The sequence below is a fragment of the Camellia sinensis genome, chromosome 4, assembly GCF_055761805.1.
Source record: "Camellia sinensis isolate YWXY chromosome 4, ASM5576180v1, whole genome shotgun sequence".
Lineage (NCBI taxonomy): Eukaryota > Viridiplantae > Streptophyta > Magnoliopsida > Ericales > Theaceae > Camellia > Camellia sinensis.
The window spans coordinates 192,181,737-192,198,623 of record NC_138964.1 but is presented as its reverse complement, the minus strand read 5'-3'; the positions used below and the strand labels follow the sequence as shown (position 1 = coordinate 192,198,623).

Here is a 16,887-nt window from a genome sequence, read left to right as displayed (position 1 = left end):
CTAACTCCTGCTCTTGCTAAAGCCCAGCAGAACCCAACTGCTGCAATTACTCAAGGAAGTCAACCCAGTCTTCCTCCAGTCAACCTTGGAAGCCCCTCATCCAGTGGTTCCAAGCCCAAATCATTCAAATCAAAGTCTAAAGCTGTTGCTGCCCAGCCAGCCCAATCAAAGCCCAAATCAGAGTCCAAAGTAAAGGCAGAGCCCATTTCACCTCCTGCTCAGCCCAAAGTCAAGTCCAAGACTAAATCCAAGTCATCCAAAGAAAATATGATCCAGTTAGCTCACCAACTATTGAATCAAGCTAAAACCCAATCCACCGATTCAGACAGTTCAGAAGAAGGTTCAGAACATGCCCACTCCTCTGAAGAATCAACTAATCAATATTCAGGACCCGAGTTTCAAGATGCCCAGGATCCGTTTGCATAATCAGCATTGGATTCCATATAGATACAAATTAGCTTCAGTCAATACTCTTTTGAGAAAAGCTGCCAATTTGTATTTATATTGATTCCATTATTCACATGTTCCACCGAAAGTAATGAATAGTAAAAATTACTGTTCACTTTTACTGTTCACCGTCACTATTCACCTAGTCAACTTTTGTTTAAAGATGCTCAACTTTTCAATCAATCAGCCAAAAGCAATCGACAGCATCTACTTTACCCCATGCGCTGCAAGCTGCTTTCATCAGTCAAATGTTGCTTTTCTTTTCTTTGTTTTTGTATATAATGTAATCAAGTTAAACTCATTCGGCAGACTTGGAAATTTTTGGGAACCAATATTCTGAAAACAAAATCCAAGAGCTCTGAGTGAAAACCAACACTGTGTGCTGTAACCTACTTAGGATCCTTGCAGTTGCTGCTATTGTAATTGTAAGTTAGTTAAAAGTTTTAATTAAATGTTTTCTTTCTTTTGTTTTAATGAAATATTTATTCCAGATTTGTTCAAATAATTATCCTTTTGATTTCGTAATCCATCTCCTTTATTCGTATGTGCTGCTTCCGCCTTTTGTTTCACTCAGAGCTCTTGGATTTTGTTTTCAGAATATTGGTTTTAGTACATTTTAAAAGCGTACATTTTGCTGAAAAAATATTTTTTGAGTACGCTTTCACTGTGCATATTTTTTTGAGTACATTTTGCTGAAAAAAAATGATAATTTGCTGAAAAGATACTAAAAATACAAAAATATTTTTCAGTACATTTTTTGTATTTTTATGTATTTATTAATTTTTTAAAATATTTTTTCACAATTTTTTTACTTTTTAGATACATCTAACTAAGGTGCATCTAAAAAAGTAAAAAAAAAAATGTTTAAAATTTTAAAAATATTCACTAAAAACAAAAAAATAAGAAAATAAAAAAACTCAATTTTCAAATAACTAAATCGAAAAAATTCAAACCAAATACACTGAATGCTTTTTAAACAATTATGTTGACATTTTGAAAAAAATTGTATTTTATAGAGTTGATTTTTAGTTAACCAAACAAATATTTTACTTTTTTTTGATAAAAAAATTATATAATAAATATATAAAGTATAGAGTGAGTGGAAGGACAGAAAAAGAAAAAAAGAATTGAACTTAATTAAAAGATAGCAACTCCCGCGGATTGAACCCACACCACAGTTTTGGCAAAACAAGTGCACTACCATTTGTGCTACAAAGCACTTATGTTTTATATTGATCACATTTTAATATATTATAAACATTTTTTTAAGAAAACAGATACGCACAGTGAAAGCGTGGTTTGAAACCGCGATTTCGTCATATGCACAGTGAAAGCGCTATTTCAAATAGCGTTTTCTTCAGAAATTTTTTTTATGTTGAAGGCGTGATTTGTAACAGCGCTTTCTTAATCAAAAGCGCATTTTTAAATAGCGTTTTCACTATTCATCAAATTTTAGACTCCAAACAGTGAAAGCGCGATTTGTAATAGCGCTTTAGCCTAGTTTGGGCAATCCATCCAAGTTAGGCCTAGTTTGAGAAATAAGATGCAAAAGAGGCTTAATATGAAAAAAAGCTCCTAATGTTAGGGTTTCATTAACTATCTCTCTCTGACACTCAAAAAATACAATTAATATTTTGGCATTAAAAAAAATTTATCCAAACTACGTGCTTGGATTAGTTTGGATGAATTTACCAGTTCCGCCGATATTTTAATGTAGTAGTAGCAGTACAATAAACTTTCATTTTTTGAAGTACAAAAAAACAAAAGAAAATTTAGTTAAAATCTCATTGCTTAGTGAAAATAACAGAGCAATTTATTTTACTCCATAAACTCCCTAAGAACAAAACACATAATTGAGTAACGATAAAATAAAATATCTTTTTTTTTTCTTTCTTGAATAATATTGTCAAAGTAACATGCTACTGTTTACATCAATTTCGATGATCATAATTTTTTTTTAAGAATTTTAAAGTCAACATGGATCTTGTTTGATAGATCTTGATGACAAAATTTTAAAAACATTAATTTTTTTTAAAATCGACATCATATTAAAAATTATATTATTTTAAAATTTAATATTTTTTTATAAAAATAGTACATGTTGAATTTTTTAAAGAAATTTTTTTGTACTTCTCCTTAATGTATTAAAGTTTTATTATGAGAAGGTTTTGATCAAGGGTTTGGCACTGTATTGTTGGGTCCGTGGAGGTCCATCATGTGTTTCGTTTCGATAATCTGAATCGTTGAATGTGTAAAAATCGTCGAGTACTATATACATGTTAAAAATCACATTGATTGAATATTGATAGCTATGTGATCAAGTCAGTTTTATATAAAAAAATAGATGGTGAAAAAATAAACGGTTGCCATAAATTTGATCTGATGAAATAGCTATTGATATCCGATCAACGTAATTTTTTTCAGACATATAATACTCGACAAATTCTACATATTTAACGATTCAGATTATCAAAAGAAAACTCATGATGGACTCCTACAAACTCAACAGCACCCTCCAATCCGTTCCTTTTGATCAAATCTCCCCAAAAAAAAAAAAAGAAAAAATCAAAAGACATGGTCACGTGTAAAGCATACACCGATTTGACAAAATAACAAAACCACCACCCTCTCTGTCTAATGATCTTTTGGGACATGATGAGAGTACAAACCACGAGCCCCCCCATTAATCAAACTGTCTAATGATCGTTTGGGACAAGATGAGAATACAAACCATGAGCCCCCCCCCCCCCCCCCCCCCAACATTAATCAATCAGAGCAGATCAAGGTTGGCTTCAATATCACTTCTCTCTCTCTCTCTCTGTTTGTGTGTATATGCATGTATATGACATGGGAAGTGAAACAGAGTTTACAAAAAAAAATAAAATAAGCAGCACTCTGTTTTGACCCAAAACCAACGGATGATGCCCATTGTTTTTTGGGGTAATCACACTTGGGAGGCAGATTTTTTTCAACAATGATAGAGACCACTAATTTTGGAGTTCTAAAAAGACCACTAATAATATGGCACTTAATAAAAAAAGAAAAAAAATACAACACCAACGCCAAAATATCAAATCATTTCTGGTGGGGCCCACTGCCACATCATTAGTGATAGCACTAAGGCTTAGTTTGGGAAGTAGGTTGGCTTTTTGGCTTTTTGGCTTTTTTGGCTATTTTAGCCTGGGCTAAAAAGCTTGGTTTGGGAAGGGCTTTTTGGCTTTTTGGCTTTTTTGACTTTTTTTGTGAGAGAAGAATGTAATGATTATAGGTTGGATGTGATGTTTTGTTTGTTATGGCTAAAATAGCCTATTTTGTTTTTTGTGGCTAAAATAGCCAAAAAAGCCTGAAAACCATCTTGCCAAACAGAGGCTAATTAGTGCTCTCACTCATTTTCCGATTTTTTTTTTCCTTCAAATTCATGAAAAATATTAGGGAAATTATGTGCCGGTGAGAAAAAAGGAAATTTTTTTTTATAAACACATGGAATACAACTACAAGTGTATCTGTGATGGGTACAAATAAAAGGCTATGAGATGCAATGCAAATGTCACTTGTTGGCAAAAAATTTTCCCATCTCCCACCTGCATGTAATTCTCCCAAATATTATAAATTTAATTACTAATATTTATATAATTTTCCACTGATTTATAAATACTTTTTCAAATAACCTGATGTGATATTTCCCCTTGTTTTTTTACTCTCTGGAAACTGTTCATCTGTTTTTGCTATCAAGCTAATATTACTGCCCCCCATACATCCTCTTTCTTTTTCTTTTTTTCTTATTTATTTATTTATTTATTTTAGACACAGAGAAACAAATTAATTGTTAGGCAAACAAAAGGCATAAACCTTTTCCATGTCTCATACTTGCATTTTTTTTCCTTTTTTTCTTTTACCATTTCATCTTTTAAGAGAAATGGAATTTATGAATTAGTTTGTTAGCTGACTAACGAACGTATTAAGCAATTGATTTGTATATATTTTTGCACCCTCATTTTGTCTTAAATTTCTTCTTCTTTTTTTTCTTCTTTATTTTTAAATTGTAATAATTTATTCCTACATTTATTGTCTTGTAGGCCATGTTTGTTTGGGTGGACATGAGCTTGGGATTGGACTAATAGTCCAATAAAATTATTAATCCGATATTTGGTTAAACAATTAAAGTACGGACTAATTATTTTAAACTTGACTATTAGTTAAGATAGGATACATGGGGGGTGTTTGTTTCAGCTTTTCAAAGCTAACTTATGGCTTTTAATTTTGAAAAAGTTATTTTGGACTGTTTGGTTAAACTTATTTCAAACAGCTTCTGATTCTAACAGCTTATTTTAACTCAAAAAAACTGATTCTGAGAAGCTGCTCACCCCTTACTTCTGATTATCAGCTTCTGCTGTGGACATGTTAATTTATGGTTATACTCTTAAATTTTTTTATTTTTTATTTTTTTAAAAATAGAAAAAGACTCAAATGGACTATAAATTATTATTATTATTTTTTATGAGAAATGTAGACAAACAAAAAATAAAAATTAATTGAAAAAGCTATTTCACAGCTTATTTAACAAACACTACTCAGCAACTTAAATCTATAATCCAACAGCTACACCAAACAGATTAATAACTTCTGATTAAAGTCATAATCTATAATCTGTTAAGCTATAATCTATAAGTTATTTTAACAGCTACACCAAACGGGGCAATGATCCAACGGATTCGTAGTCCTAAGACTATTAGTCATGGGAATGCTAATCCAATTCGCCCAAACAAACATAGCCGTAGTGTCATGATTCTATTTAATTCTTACATTTTTTTTTCGTCTCACTTCTATATCATACTTAATGAAAATTTTGTGTGTTTCTAACATTACACAAGCCTTATCCACCATACAAGGATGGTGATTCAACTTGGGTGAAACCACCTGTTGTCATACACTCATCTAGGCAGTGCACTCAGACCCATAGCCCACCACACTAGAGACATGCAACATGAGGAAGAAACCCAAAATAAAAAAACATCCCATATGAAGTAACAGACAAAACCAGTGACCAAACCAACCCACAGGAAAAACTCATTTATAAACTACATATCATAACATGTGTGTATACATATTATATGCAGAGCCCCAAATTGCATTATATATAACACTCGCAATCTCTCCCATTTCCTTCCATATATACTACTAAAATTCCACATCCAAGATCAAGAAATGGCTTTCGTGATATCATCTAATAAGAGCCAGGAAGTGAAGAACCTCTCATCAGTCTCAGATGGTAGAGACACAAACTCTGTTACAAGCTACCTCTACTTGAAATCATCATCAGCTCATAGTACCTCAGAGCCTCTGGACAAAGATGTAGTCCTCCGGCGAATTCGACACCACAAGTGCTTAAACAAGATCCGAAGCCCTTTCCAAGCTCTCCTCAGCAGCTCTTTTTCCTGCTCCGGACAGGCTGATATGGTTGCAGCCCACCAGCAGAGGTGGCTGGAACAGGATGATGCTTTCTCTGCTCCTTAACTTAAAAGTACTGCTGTAATTGGCTAAGATCAAGGGTTGGTCTCGTGGATGAGTTACTCCACTACCAAGCATGATTTCTGGGTTGGAGCATTACCGCTGCGTTATGTAGTTTCCCATTTTCCTATTTCTCTCCTACCGATTGTAAATAAATAAAAGTAAAAAAATGTTGAACTGGCTGCTCTGCTGGTGATGAACATGAGACTTTACCACCAGCCAGCAGGGTCTGATGCTATGTATGAATTATGAGATGGATATACACTGATTATTCTCTTCTATTTGGCTTGTTTCTGCTTTCAATAGCATATCCTATCTTGATGGCTAAAATCTTTCCAAGTTAGCATCAACATCAATTGTTCCACAGGTTTCATGTTGGTTTTTCGTACTCCTCCCTGTGAAAAAGAAAAAAAAAAAAAAAAAAAAAAAACCTACCTACCAAATAGAAGCATACAAAATTAAAGTAAAAATGCCATAAAAGCAATGGCATGGCTTTGGTCAGTCATACAAGCACAGACTAACAGCCTTCATGTTTATATCAATTATATAGTCCCTCCATTTATTTATAGTGACTGACTTGGTCCATCTTTAGAAATCAATGATAAAGCAAAACCCACAAGGGATGAACTTCTCAAAACACCATGACCATCAAGGCTTGTGTCAATTGAATCCCCATTGTATATAATATTTATCCTTTGTTTGGTGGAACTACTGTGAAAAGCTTAAAGCAAAATTGAGAACAAGATGGTGGATGAGTGGAGAGAGATCAGCTAATAATTAACTAAACAGATTAATTAAAGTTAATATAGTATACCCCAACCGCAAATGATTGAACAGCCTTAGGCTGAAGAGAAACTGCACAATCAGCCAATTATTGGTGAAACCTGGTACAGATCATGATCGTATCATCCATGAATGTATAACAAGTGACATATTTAAGGACTCAAAAAAGCATTCCAGGCTAATAAAGAATCTCAAAAGAAGATATAGTAGAAATGGGAAGATTGACCCAAATAGTTAATTCATATGATTTAACAATTAGCACATACTGGCTTTTCCATGTCGATCATGCACAAACTTATGCTAATGTGCACCACTAATAACAGCAAAAAGAAAGAGAAACGAAAAGAAAAAGAAAAAGAAAAAGAAAAACAAGACATCAATGACAGATCCAGAATGAGTCGACATATTTGGTCATTCATCATTTCATACTTAACAAACCAGAGGTAGAGAGCATGCGTAGAGCTTTATTGGAGTTGTTCAAAACAGAAGATGACCTTGAAACCTGCATTTTCCTTTTCTTCAAAAACTCCAAGGAGTTCTGAAAGCATTGAGCAGGTGGAATGTCCTTCAAAATAACAGGTTCGAGCCTGTGAAAGCATAATTAAGAGAGAGAGAGTTTAATTGAGAAGCTATTTATGCAAGACATTTTATTCTCTCGTCACCATGAAAGGAAGAAGTCCCTCACCCAGTGCTTTTGGACCTTTTCTTTTTTGAGGTCGATTTTTTCATGGTTTTCTCTTCCTTCTCTTCCTCGGAGTCTGATACAAAAACTTGCCTGCAGATTCAATATGTTTTCTTAATTAGGATTTTGCATATATAAATATATGGGGACAGAGAGAGTGAGAGAGAGATGTATAACATACTTTTCCCGAGCTGCAAGCAGTTGGACTATGTCAGTTGGTAGCATTCCTTTATTATCATGGGAATCCTCAATCGTCTCAGTTTCTACAACATCTTGGATGCTTTCTTTAGTTCGTGGTCGTCTTGGTGTTTTCTTTTGAGCCCATTGCCTACGACGTTCTTTTCCTTCACGAACAACCCTACAAAGAGGACGAAGATATTTCATGTCATCTGTAAACAACAATATTTACCAAGAATAACACATAAAGTGGGACTTTAAAGGCATAAAAACAAATGAACCTGTCAAAAGCATAATACAAGATTTAATAGTTGAACATTATCACAAACGTTCTAATACAATTATACAACCTTTGTGTTTCATGCATATTATATGTTCAATTATTGTGGTTTAAATGAATCCACTGTCTATGTTGCCAAGGTTGATTTCCATGTTAGTTATAGGACTATAAGAGGTTAGCATCACAGCTTGACAATCATAGCACATACATAACCGTTAAAAAACATCAAGGGTATGCAACTCACATACAAAAACTAAATAATAAAAAGTCAAGAAAAAGAAAGGCTATTCAAGCAACAAGCATTCTACATTTCTATAAAATCCAAAAGCGCTCAACTGAAGTGTCTGACACCGGAAATTCACTTATACAAAAAACTCATAAAAAAAGATTTCAATACTAAAAGGGGTTTCTCCAATCCTTCAATACATCTTTGATTCTTTTCACCCCAAATGGTCCACATCAAACACAGCGGGGCAACTTCCCAAGATTTCCTTCTATTTCTGTTAACTCTGGCGCCATTCCAACAGTGTATAAGATCTGTCACCCCCCTTGGGAGTCGAAAGAAGAGCCCACGTATCAAAGAACATCTTACAACGCATTAGGAGATGATTGACCAACTCTGTACCCTCATCACACATACAACCAACTGATTCATTTTAATCATATAAAATGACAAACTACTCCAATTCTAAAAATTGAAACCCTTGAAATCTCAAATTCAATTCATATTTCTTTTCTATTATTATTATTATTATTTTTTCTTTTTCTCAACTGTATAAACAACCAAAACTAGCTCATGAGCTCACGTTGATAATTAACATTCAATCACATTCTGAACAATCTTGATTCAATCACAACAGAGATGTTTCTAATAACATCTTACTTTAATATGTTATTACAATTCAAAAGAAACAAATAAGCAAATGTATACATGACCTGCAATCAAGCATTATGATACCCATGTGTTTGTGCACCCAAAAAAAATGTGGAATAAATCTATAAAATGTAATTTGAAGGAACAACAAAGGAAATCCAGTCACTCATACTGGCCTGGCCTATACATTATTGTTACATAACATCCTTTGTTCACTCTATTTATCCAAAAAAAAAAAAAAAACATCCTTTGTTCACTCTAGTTGACAGACAATTATTGCCACTAAACTTGGCAGTTCTGCTACAAACACACAAACAGATCACAAAATCAAACTCAACATGCATACAAATGGACAAGATTTTATAAAGTTTGTTAGTTGGTGGGGCTTACTTTTGAAAAAATTTATCCATCCATAAACATTATGTGCCCAGGTTCATGACCGATTTATGTGTTCTGGGATTTATTTTAAACCTTGTAACGATCCGGAATTTTTCCCTTCGCTTGAGCGGGGAAGTTGACGCTCGAGCGGACTTGAGAGGCTCCCAGCATTTTTGCAGTTTGTCTGAAATTCTGAGAGTTGTGAATTCCCGCTCGAGTGTAGGAGTGGTCGCTCGAGCGGACGGCTTTGTTGGTCTGTGCACGCAAAGCGACGCTCGAGCGTGGAAAGTGAGATTGCCCTTAACATTTTTATTAGTATATTTGGAACCTCTTATTTTATTTTGGGATATTGATTGAAGTGGCAACATAATGGTAAAGTAAGAGTAAACCAAGAATTTAATTCGGATAATTTTTCCTACGAACAGCCGTCACTCTTTTGCCCTTTTCTTTTTCCACACTTTGAATTTGGGTGTGAGGCTAGAACCATTGGAAAGCTTATTTTCTAGCTTCGATTTGGACACAAGAACAACCTAGAACGGAGTCCGACCCGTTTGATGTTTTTATATCTGTGCTGGAAGCAGATACACTCGAGCGTGGAAAGCGACGCTCGAGCGGACTGCGCAAATTCAGCAAGTTTAAAGGCACTTTTCTAGATCATTCTTCACACTTTCATCTTCTCTCTTCATCTCTCTTACCCTTAGTCCGAAAACCCTAGACTTTTGACCCAAATATCTTCCATTCCTCAAAGATTTGGCCAAGATCCCTTACAAGAAAGTGAAGAAGGCTTGAAATTCAACATTTTCTACCGATTGGAATTCAGATTTGTGAAGGAATCTCATCAAAGCTTGCTCTTTTGCTTGATTCTTGAGGTAGGGATCTTAGTTCTTCTTTAATATTTGCATTAATAGATAGATTTGTGGTATTTTGATTATATAAATGCAAAATCTATATTTTTGAGCATGTAGTGTTATATCATGGAATTTGGGGGTTTAGGGTTTAAAGTGTTGGGGTTCAATTGTTGGGTTAAGATTATGGATTGTGAACCTTGGGTGTATAATCAATGGAAAAATGGGAATAAGAAGTAGTGGTATGAAAAGTTTTAATTTTTCTTGAAAGTCTTGATTTTTTCTTGAAAATCCTATGCTGATTCATGATGATAAATAATGATTTTGCTCAAATTGAAAGTACAATCATGAAATTGAGAGGTTGAATTATATATATACAAATTTAATTAGATTTTGGAAGTGTTTGAAAATTATGTTAAAAATTAGCGATTGAACCTTTGTTATGGGCATTGTAAATAATGCTATAATATGAAATGAAATTTGGGAGAAAAAATATGTTAATGATATGGATGACATAAACTTGGTTATGGAATGTTGAAATGGGATTCAAGAATTTATCTTGAACTATGTTGAATTGCAAATAGTGTTGTTGAATTAAGTTGTGTTGACTTATGTTGAATTAAGTTGTGTTGCATAATGTTGAACTATGATGAATTGTGTTGAATCATGTTGAATTGTGTTGAGTTGAGTTGTGTTGGGTATGTTGAGTTTGAGTTGAGTTGAGTTGAGTTGTGTTGGGTGTGTTGAGTTTGGGTTGAGTTGGGTTGGGTTATGTTGAGTTTGGGTTGAGTTGTGTTGGGTTGTGTTGAGTTGTGTTGGGTGGTATTGTGTTGGTACCCGCGCGGGGAGTTGAAAAATGATTTTTCGGTACCCACGACCGTCCGTATAATAACTGGTAAATGTGGGGGATGGTTTTAAAAATTGAAAAAAAAAGTTTTTGGGGGCCCACGTCCCGCCGTATAGTAGCCGGCAAATGTGGGGGTAGTTTGAATTAAAGGTGCCCAATTGCCCTGTCTAGGCTTATCGTTGGATGAATGTGGGAAAATGTTTTTGGGTGTCCACACAGTCCTGCCGTATAGTAGCCGGCGAAAGTGGAAAAATAATTTTTGGGTGTCCACACAGTCCTGTCATATTGTAGCTAGCAAAAGTGAAAAAACGGATGGTTTTCGAAAATGTTTTGGGTGCCCACATCCTACATCCTGCCGTATAGTAGCAGGCAAATGTGGGGGATAGTTTTTAAAAAGTTGAAAAATGATTTTTAGAGAAATATGGGTTTTGGAAAAAAATGACTTTTGAGAAAATGATTTTTTGGGAGTTTACTTCCTACCATATAGTAACTGGCGAAAGGTGGAAAGTGTTATAAATCGGATGCCCGCTATCCCGCCGTGGTAAGTCGGCAAAAGGTGGATTGTGTCGAGATGTGTGTTGAAAAGTGTGTTGAGTTGATGATGTTATTTGTGACTTGTGATGAATTTGTAAAATTGCATATTGATGTGTAATTTGGTTTAAAGAGGAAAATGGGTAAGGGGACTATGGATCGGTGATGGTAAACTTAATGAAGTAGTTGCGGCAATAAAGGTAAATTAAAAGTGTTTAAATAGTTTTTGAGAAAAAAGTACTTTATTTATGATATTTTGATATTACAAAATGTCATCCTATTATATGGTATCACTCTGCATGCATGATCATTTCTATCTGTGTGCTAGTTATTGATTGAGAACTATGAGATTCTTACTGGGCATTAGTGCTCACCCCTTGTTGTTTTATCCTCTTGCAGGAAGAAAGTTTGGATTTTTTGATTGAAAAGTTAAGAAATCCATGTGTCTTTTATATGTAATTTCATTGTAGATGTGAAATAAATAAATATTGTACATGGATGTTTGTAATTATTTATTTGTAGCTCCGTAGTGAAAGCTCGGCATTTATTATTGTTATTATTGTATTCATCGAGAGAGAGAGAGAACATGTATCATTATATTTCTATTACTCAAGAGTAATGGATGTTTGTTAATAAAAAAAAAAAAAATAGACCTAAATTACAAGCTTTGGGAATGTTTCCAAGTAAATAAAAATTGGGGCGTGACAAACCTTGTCTATGTGACATAACAAGATATTAGTAGCTAGCTACCACAGAGAGAGAGACAGCGCGAGAGAATCCTAATCTGTTATACAATCCTGCTACCTAAATTTTTTAATTGAATCCCAATCTGCTATATAATTCTATTGAATCTTCTGACTTGGTCCTCTCAATGATCATGATAATTACAACTGCACCGCAAACTACTCAATGTAACCACCAGCTTTTAGCTTTAAGTGGCATCTCCTTCCACCCATAAAAGATCAGGTGCAGGGTTCAAGCCCCAGCAGAGGCAAGTTGTAAATAGTATGAAACCCACCAAAAAAAAAAGGAAAAAATAGTCAACTCAACAAAAGTTCTAGGATTGGAAATCTCAAGCAATATCATTTTCTTAGTCCTCCTAAGATAATTTGGAATACAAAAGATGTGATATCTCCCAAAAATGAAAGCAAGAAAAGGATAAAGAATTGAACTACCAAATAGAATTCTTGGGCATTAGATTCGAATGGGGGGTTGAGATGATTTCTTTCACCATTTTTATTTGGAATCAAATCAGCAGTACATACATCAATTGAATGCAAACACAAAGAGATGGAAAGCATACCTAGCCTTGCTTTCACTCTGAACTTTTCTTATCTCCACGTCTTGATGTAATCCCTGCAACAAAAAACAATTAAATTTTTTTGTTTTTGGATGTTTGAATTGATCATAATTGGATGAAAAAGGGGGGGAAATGTAATATAGAAAAAATTGGGGCAGTAGAGAGTGAAAAAAAACCTGTTCAGACGTGAATTCCTCGGGAGCGTCCGATTCAATATCTTCTTCTCTTTCCGACATCTTTGATTTCAATCTCCCTCTGGGAACTGGGAAAAAAAAAATCACACTTTTCAGGGGTTTAGGGTTAGGGTTTCGCAGCGAGAATACACTGGGAAGCTCCAAGCAAACTTGTGCTCACGTCCTGATAGTCTATAGTTTTTAGGAAAATTCTAGTACCCTTTGAAAATAGTGTGATAGTCTATAGTTTTTAGGAAAATTCTAGTACCCTTTGAAAATAGTGTATTATATACATCATAATTATATTATTTTGTTCTTTAGTTTTGCTCAATATTTTTTTTAATTATGATATTATTTTAGTTATGACTTTTGAGTTTCTTAGTTATGTCTCATGTTGTGTTTAGTTATGACATTTTTTCTTTTTTTATTTTAGTTATTACTCAAAAAATTAAAATTATGTCATTTTTTTTAATTGTAAGGTGTATACCATAGTGTTTCTTATAGTTTTAACATAATTATACTAATATTTCTTTTAATAAGGTTAAATGAACTGAAACTAATACAAATAGTATAAATGCATGAGATAAATATAAAAGTATACACTTTGTTTGGTTATGATTTTTAGAAAATTTTACTTATTTATTTTGTCGTATTTTAATGTTTTCAATGAATTTTTTTAATATTTTAAGCAATTGTTTTTTAATTTTTAGACACACCTAACATAAATATACTTAAAAAATATAATATTTGTAAAATAAATTTTTAAAAAATACACTAAATACCAAAAAAAATAAAAATTCAGTACATTTTTCATATTTTTTTTGCATTTTTTATTTTTTCACAAATATTTTACTATTTAGATACATCTAAGTAAGGTGCATTTAAAAAAAATTACTTAAAATTTTAAAAATACTTACTAAAAACAAAAAAATACGAAAAATAAAAAACTCAATTTTCAAAAAACTGAATTCAGAAAACTAAAACCAAACATACTAATATATATTTAGGAAAAACATTATGGCACACACTCTATATACACCTTATAATTATAATAAAAAAAATTCATAATTTCATACTTTTTGAGTCATTACTAAAAAAAATGTCGTAACAAAACACAATATGAGACATAACTAAAAAATTCATGAGTCATAACTAAAATAATGTCATAATTAAAAAAGAAAATTAGTCATAATTATAAAGAAGAAAATTACATAACTAATGCTGCATATGGTACACCCTAAAGGGTGTGCATGTGTATATTAGAAGTTTCCATATATTTAAGTATAAAATATATAAAATATCATTTTTTTTCATACATATAACTAAAGAATTATTGATGAAAATTATTGTGTAAATTATAATTTTAAGAGAATTTATAATTATATTAAATTGTGTAATTATTTAATGTGTATATATTTTTTAAATTTGGAGGTTAGTTTAATTTATCATTTTAATTTTTATTATTTTTTGGTAAATTACTTTCGCCTTTCAAGATTTTAAATAATTCCAGAAGTTTCTTATAAAACTCTATGGTTGGAAAGTAACTTTGGGGTAAAATAGTCATATAGGATAAAATAAATTATTTTAGTCAAATAGAATAAAATGTCACATTTAATCTATAATTTTTTTTTTTCTCACAAAAGTCAAAAAAACTAAAAAACCTATCTCAAATGTGGATTTTTAGTCCCAGACTAAAATAACTAAAAAATCAAAAAGCCAAAAGGTAAACCCACACCCCAAACAAAGGCATATTAACATAATTGTCCTTTGGATTGCTGATGTCATACGGAAATTTTTTTTAAATGACTATTTTGTCCTTTTTCCTTCCATTTTTTCTTCCTATTATCATGGCTATATTCTATAACTTTTCATCATTAAATTTTACCTGAACATATTCTTATTGAGTGATGATATACAAAAATAAATTTTAGGGCGAATTACACTTATTGTCTTTATAGTTTTTGGTCCATGGCTTTTCAATTATGATATATTTGACCATGAGTTTTAAATCTTGTTTCAAATAAGGACAATTAAAGATACCATTACTCAATTTCAAGGGCAAAATCGTCAAGTTGATATAATATAAACTAATTTGACAAAAATATATGTTAAAAAGTTATTTTCGAATTTTTACCCACCAAAAATAAAATTATGTAAAATTGATAAATCTTTTAGACATTTATTTATTTATTTTACCAAATTAATTTTTATTATATGTTTGGATAATGATCATGTAATGGATGGTTATAAGGCTTTTTCACGGTCCAATTACGGTGCACCCATTGCATGATCATCATCCAAACATATAATAAAAATTAATTTAGTAAAATAAATAAATATCTAAAAGATTTATCAATTTTACATAATTTTATCTTTAGTGAGTAGAAATAATTTTTAAAAATTCAAAAATATTTTTTTGATATTTATTTTTGTCAAATTAGTTTATATTTTATCTAATTGAGGACTTTGCCCTTAAATTTGAGTAAAGATATCTTCAATTTTTTTTATTTGGAACAAGATTCAAAATTCAAGGCCAAATATGTCACAATTGAAAAGTTAGAGACCAAAGTGACACGAGTTCCAAACTATAGGGACTGTTAGTGAAATTCACCTTAAATTTTATACAAAATTTTCAAACACAATGATATAACTTAATGATGACTTTTCACTTTAAAACAAAACACTCATAAACATGATTTATATTTACAACAATATCATTGTCACAATATTTTCATGAAATTTTTATATGTAAATAGAATTTTTCATTTTTATTTCCACCACCATTTTTCTTTCTCGTCTATTCACCTACATTTATTATAGTATTACCAAAAAAATCGTCATTTACATTTATTACAGTATTATTGATTTTTTTATTTTTTTTATTTTTTGTATTTGGTGAATTTAAAAAAAATTACAAAATATTATATTTCTTAAATATATCTAGATTAGGTGTATCTAAAAAATAAAATAAAAAATTGCTAAAAAATTGTTTTTGGATGTTTGAATTGATCATAATTGGATGAAAAAGGGGGGGAAATGTAATATAGAAAAAATTGGGGCAGTAGAGAGTGAAAAAAAACCTGTTCAGACGTGAATTCCTCGGGAGCGTCCGATTCAATATCTTCTTCTCTTTCCGACATCTTTGATTTCAATCTCCCTCTGGGAACTGGGGGAAAAAAAAAAATCACACTTTTCAGGGGTTTAGGGTTAGGGTTTCGCAGCGAGAATACAATGGGAAGCTCCAAGCAAACTTGTGCTCACGTCCTGATATCTAAAAAAAATACAAGTAGTCTATAGTTTTTAGGAAAATTCTAGTACCCTTTGAAAATAGTGTATTATATACATCATAATTATATTATTTTGTTCTTTAGTTTTGATCAATATTTTCTTTAATTATGATAATATTTTAGTTATGGCTTTTGAGTTTCTTAATTATGTCTCATGTTGTGTTTAGTTATGACATGTTTTCTTTTTTTATTTTAGTTATTACTCAAAAAATTAAAATTATGTCATTTTTTTTAATTGTAAGGTGTATACCATAGTGTTTCTTATAGTTTTAACATAATTATACTAACATTTCTTTTAATAAGGTTAAATGAATTGAAACTAATACAAATAGTATAAATGCATGAGATAAATATAAAAGTATACACTTTGTTTGGTTCTGATTTTTAGAAAATTCTACTTATTTATTTTGTCGTATTTTAATGTTTTCAATGAATTTTTTTAATATTTTAAGCAATTGTTTTTTAATTTTTAGACACACCTAACATAAATATACTTAAAAAATATAATATTTGTAAAATAAATTTTTAAAAAATACACTAAATACCAAAAAAAATTAAAAAAATAAAAATTCAGTACATTTTTTATATTTTTTTTGCATTTATTATTTTTTCACAAATATTTTACTATTTAGATACATTTAACTAAGGTGCATTTAAAAAAAATTACTTAAAATTTTAAAAATACTTACTAAAAACAAAAAAATACGAAAAATAAAAAACTCAATTTTCAGAAAACTGAATTCAGAAAACTAAAACCAAACATACTGATATATAT

General features: G+C 31.4%; 1 protein-coding gene across 2 annotated transcripts; it reads right to left on the bottom strand.

Moving 5' to 3' along the window:
• Positions 1 to 6,942: 6,942 nt before the first annotated feature.
• On the bottom strand, positions 6,943 to 16,177 carry LOC114274605 (UDP-N-acetylmuramoyl-L-alanyl-D-glutamate-2, 6-diaminopimelate ligase). Of its 2 annotated transcripts, none has more exons than XM_028216565.2 (5): positions 15,906 to 16,177; positions 12,656 to 12,708; positions 7,602 to 7,778; positions 7,424 to 7,513; positions 6,943 to 7,325 (listed from the first exon to the last, which is right to left on the bottom strand). In XM_028216565.2, exons 1-5 carry the CDS (start codon positions 15,963 to 15,965, stop codon positions 7,157 to 7,159), a joined length of 549 nt encoding a protein of 182 aa, XP_028072366.2. In that variant the 5' UTR covers positions 15,966 to 16,177; the 3' UTR covers positions 6,943 to 7,156. The 2 variants fall into 2 exon arrangements, with proteins under 2 accessions (XP_028072366.2, XP_082723347.1); XM_082867221.1 differs by lacking the exon at positions 15,906 to 16,177 and adding an exon at positions 12,829 to 13,066.
• Between the last annotated feature and the right edge of the window lie 710 nt (positions 16,178 to 16,887).

What these genes read in the sequence shown, in the direction of transcription:
- LOC114274605 (XM_028216565.2), bottom strand. Translation starts at nt 15,965, where the DNA reads ATGTCGGAAAGAGAAGAAGATATTGAATCGGACGCTCCCGAGGAATTC. An exon ending in AGGAATTCACGTCTGAACAG is followed by an intron (nt 12,709 to 15,905) that starts GTTTTTTTTCAC and finishes TTTTTGTTGCAG; the next exon opens with GGATTACATCAAGACGTGGA. An exon ending in CTGCTTGCAGCTCGGGAAAA is followed by an intron (nt 7,514 to 7,601) that starts GTATGTTATACA and finishes TTGAATCTGCAG; the next exon opens with GCAAGTTTTTGTATCAGACT.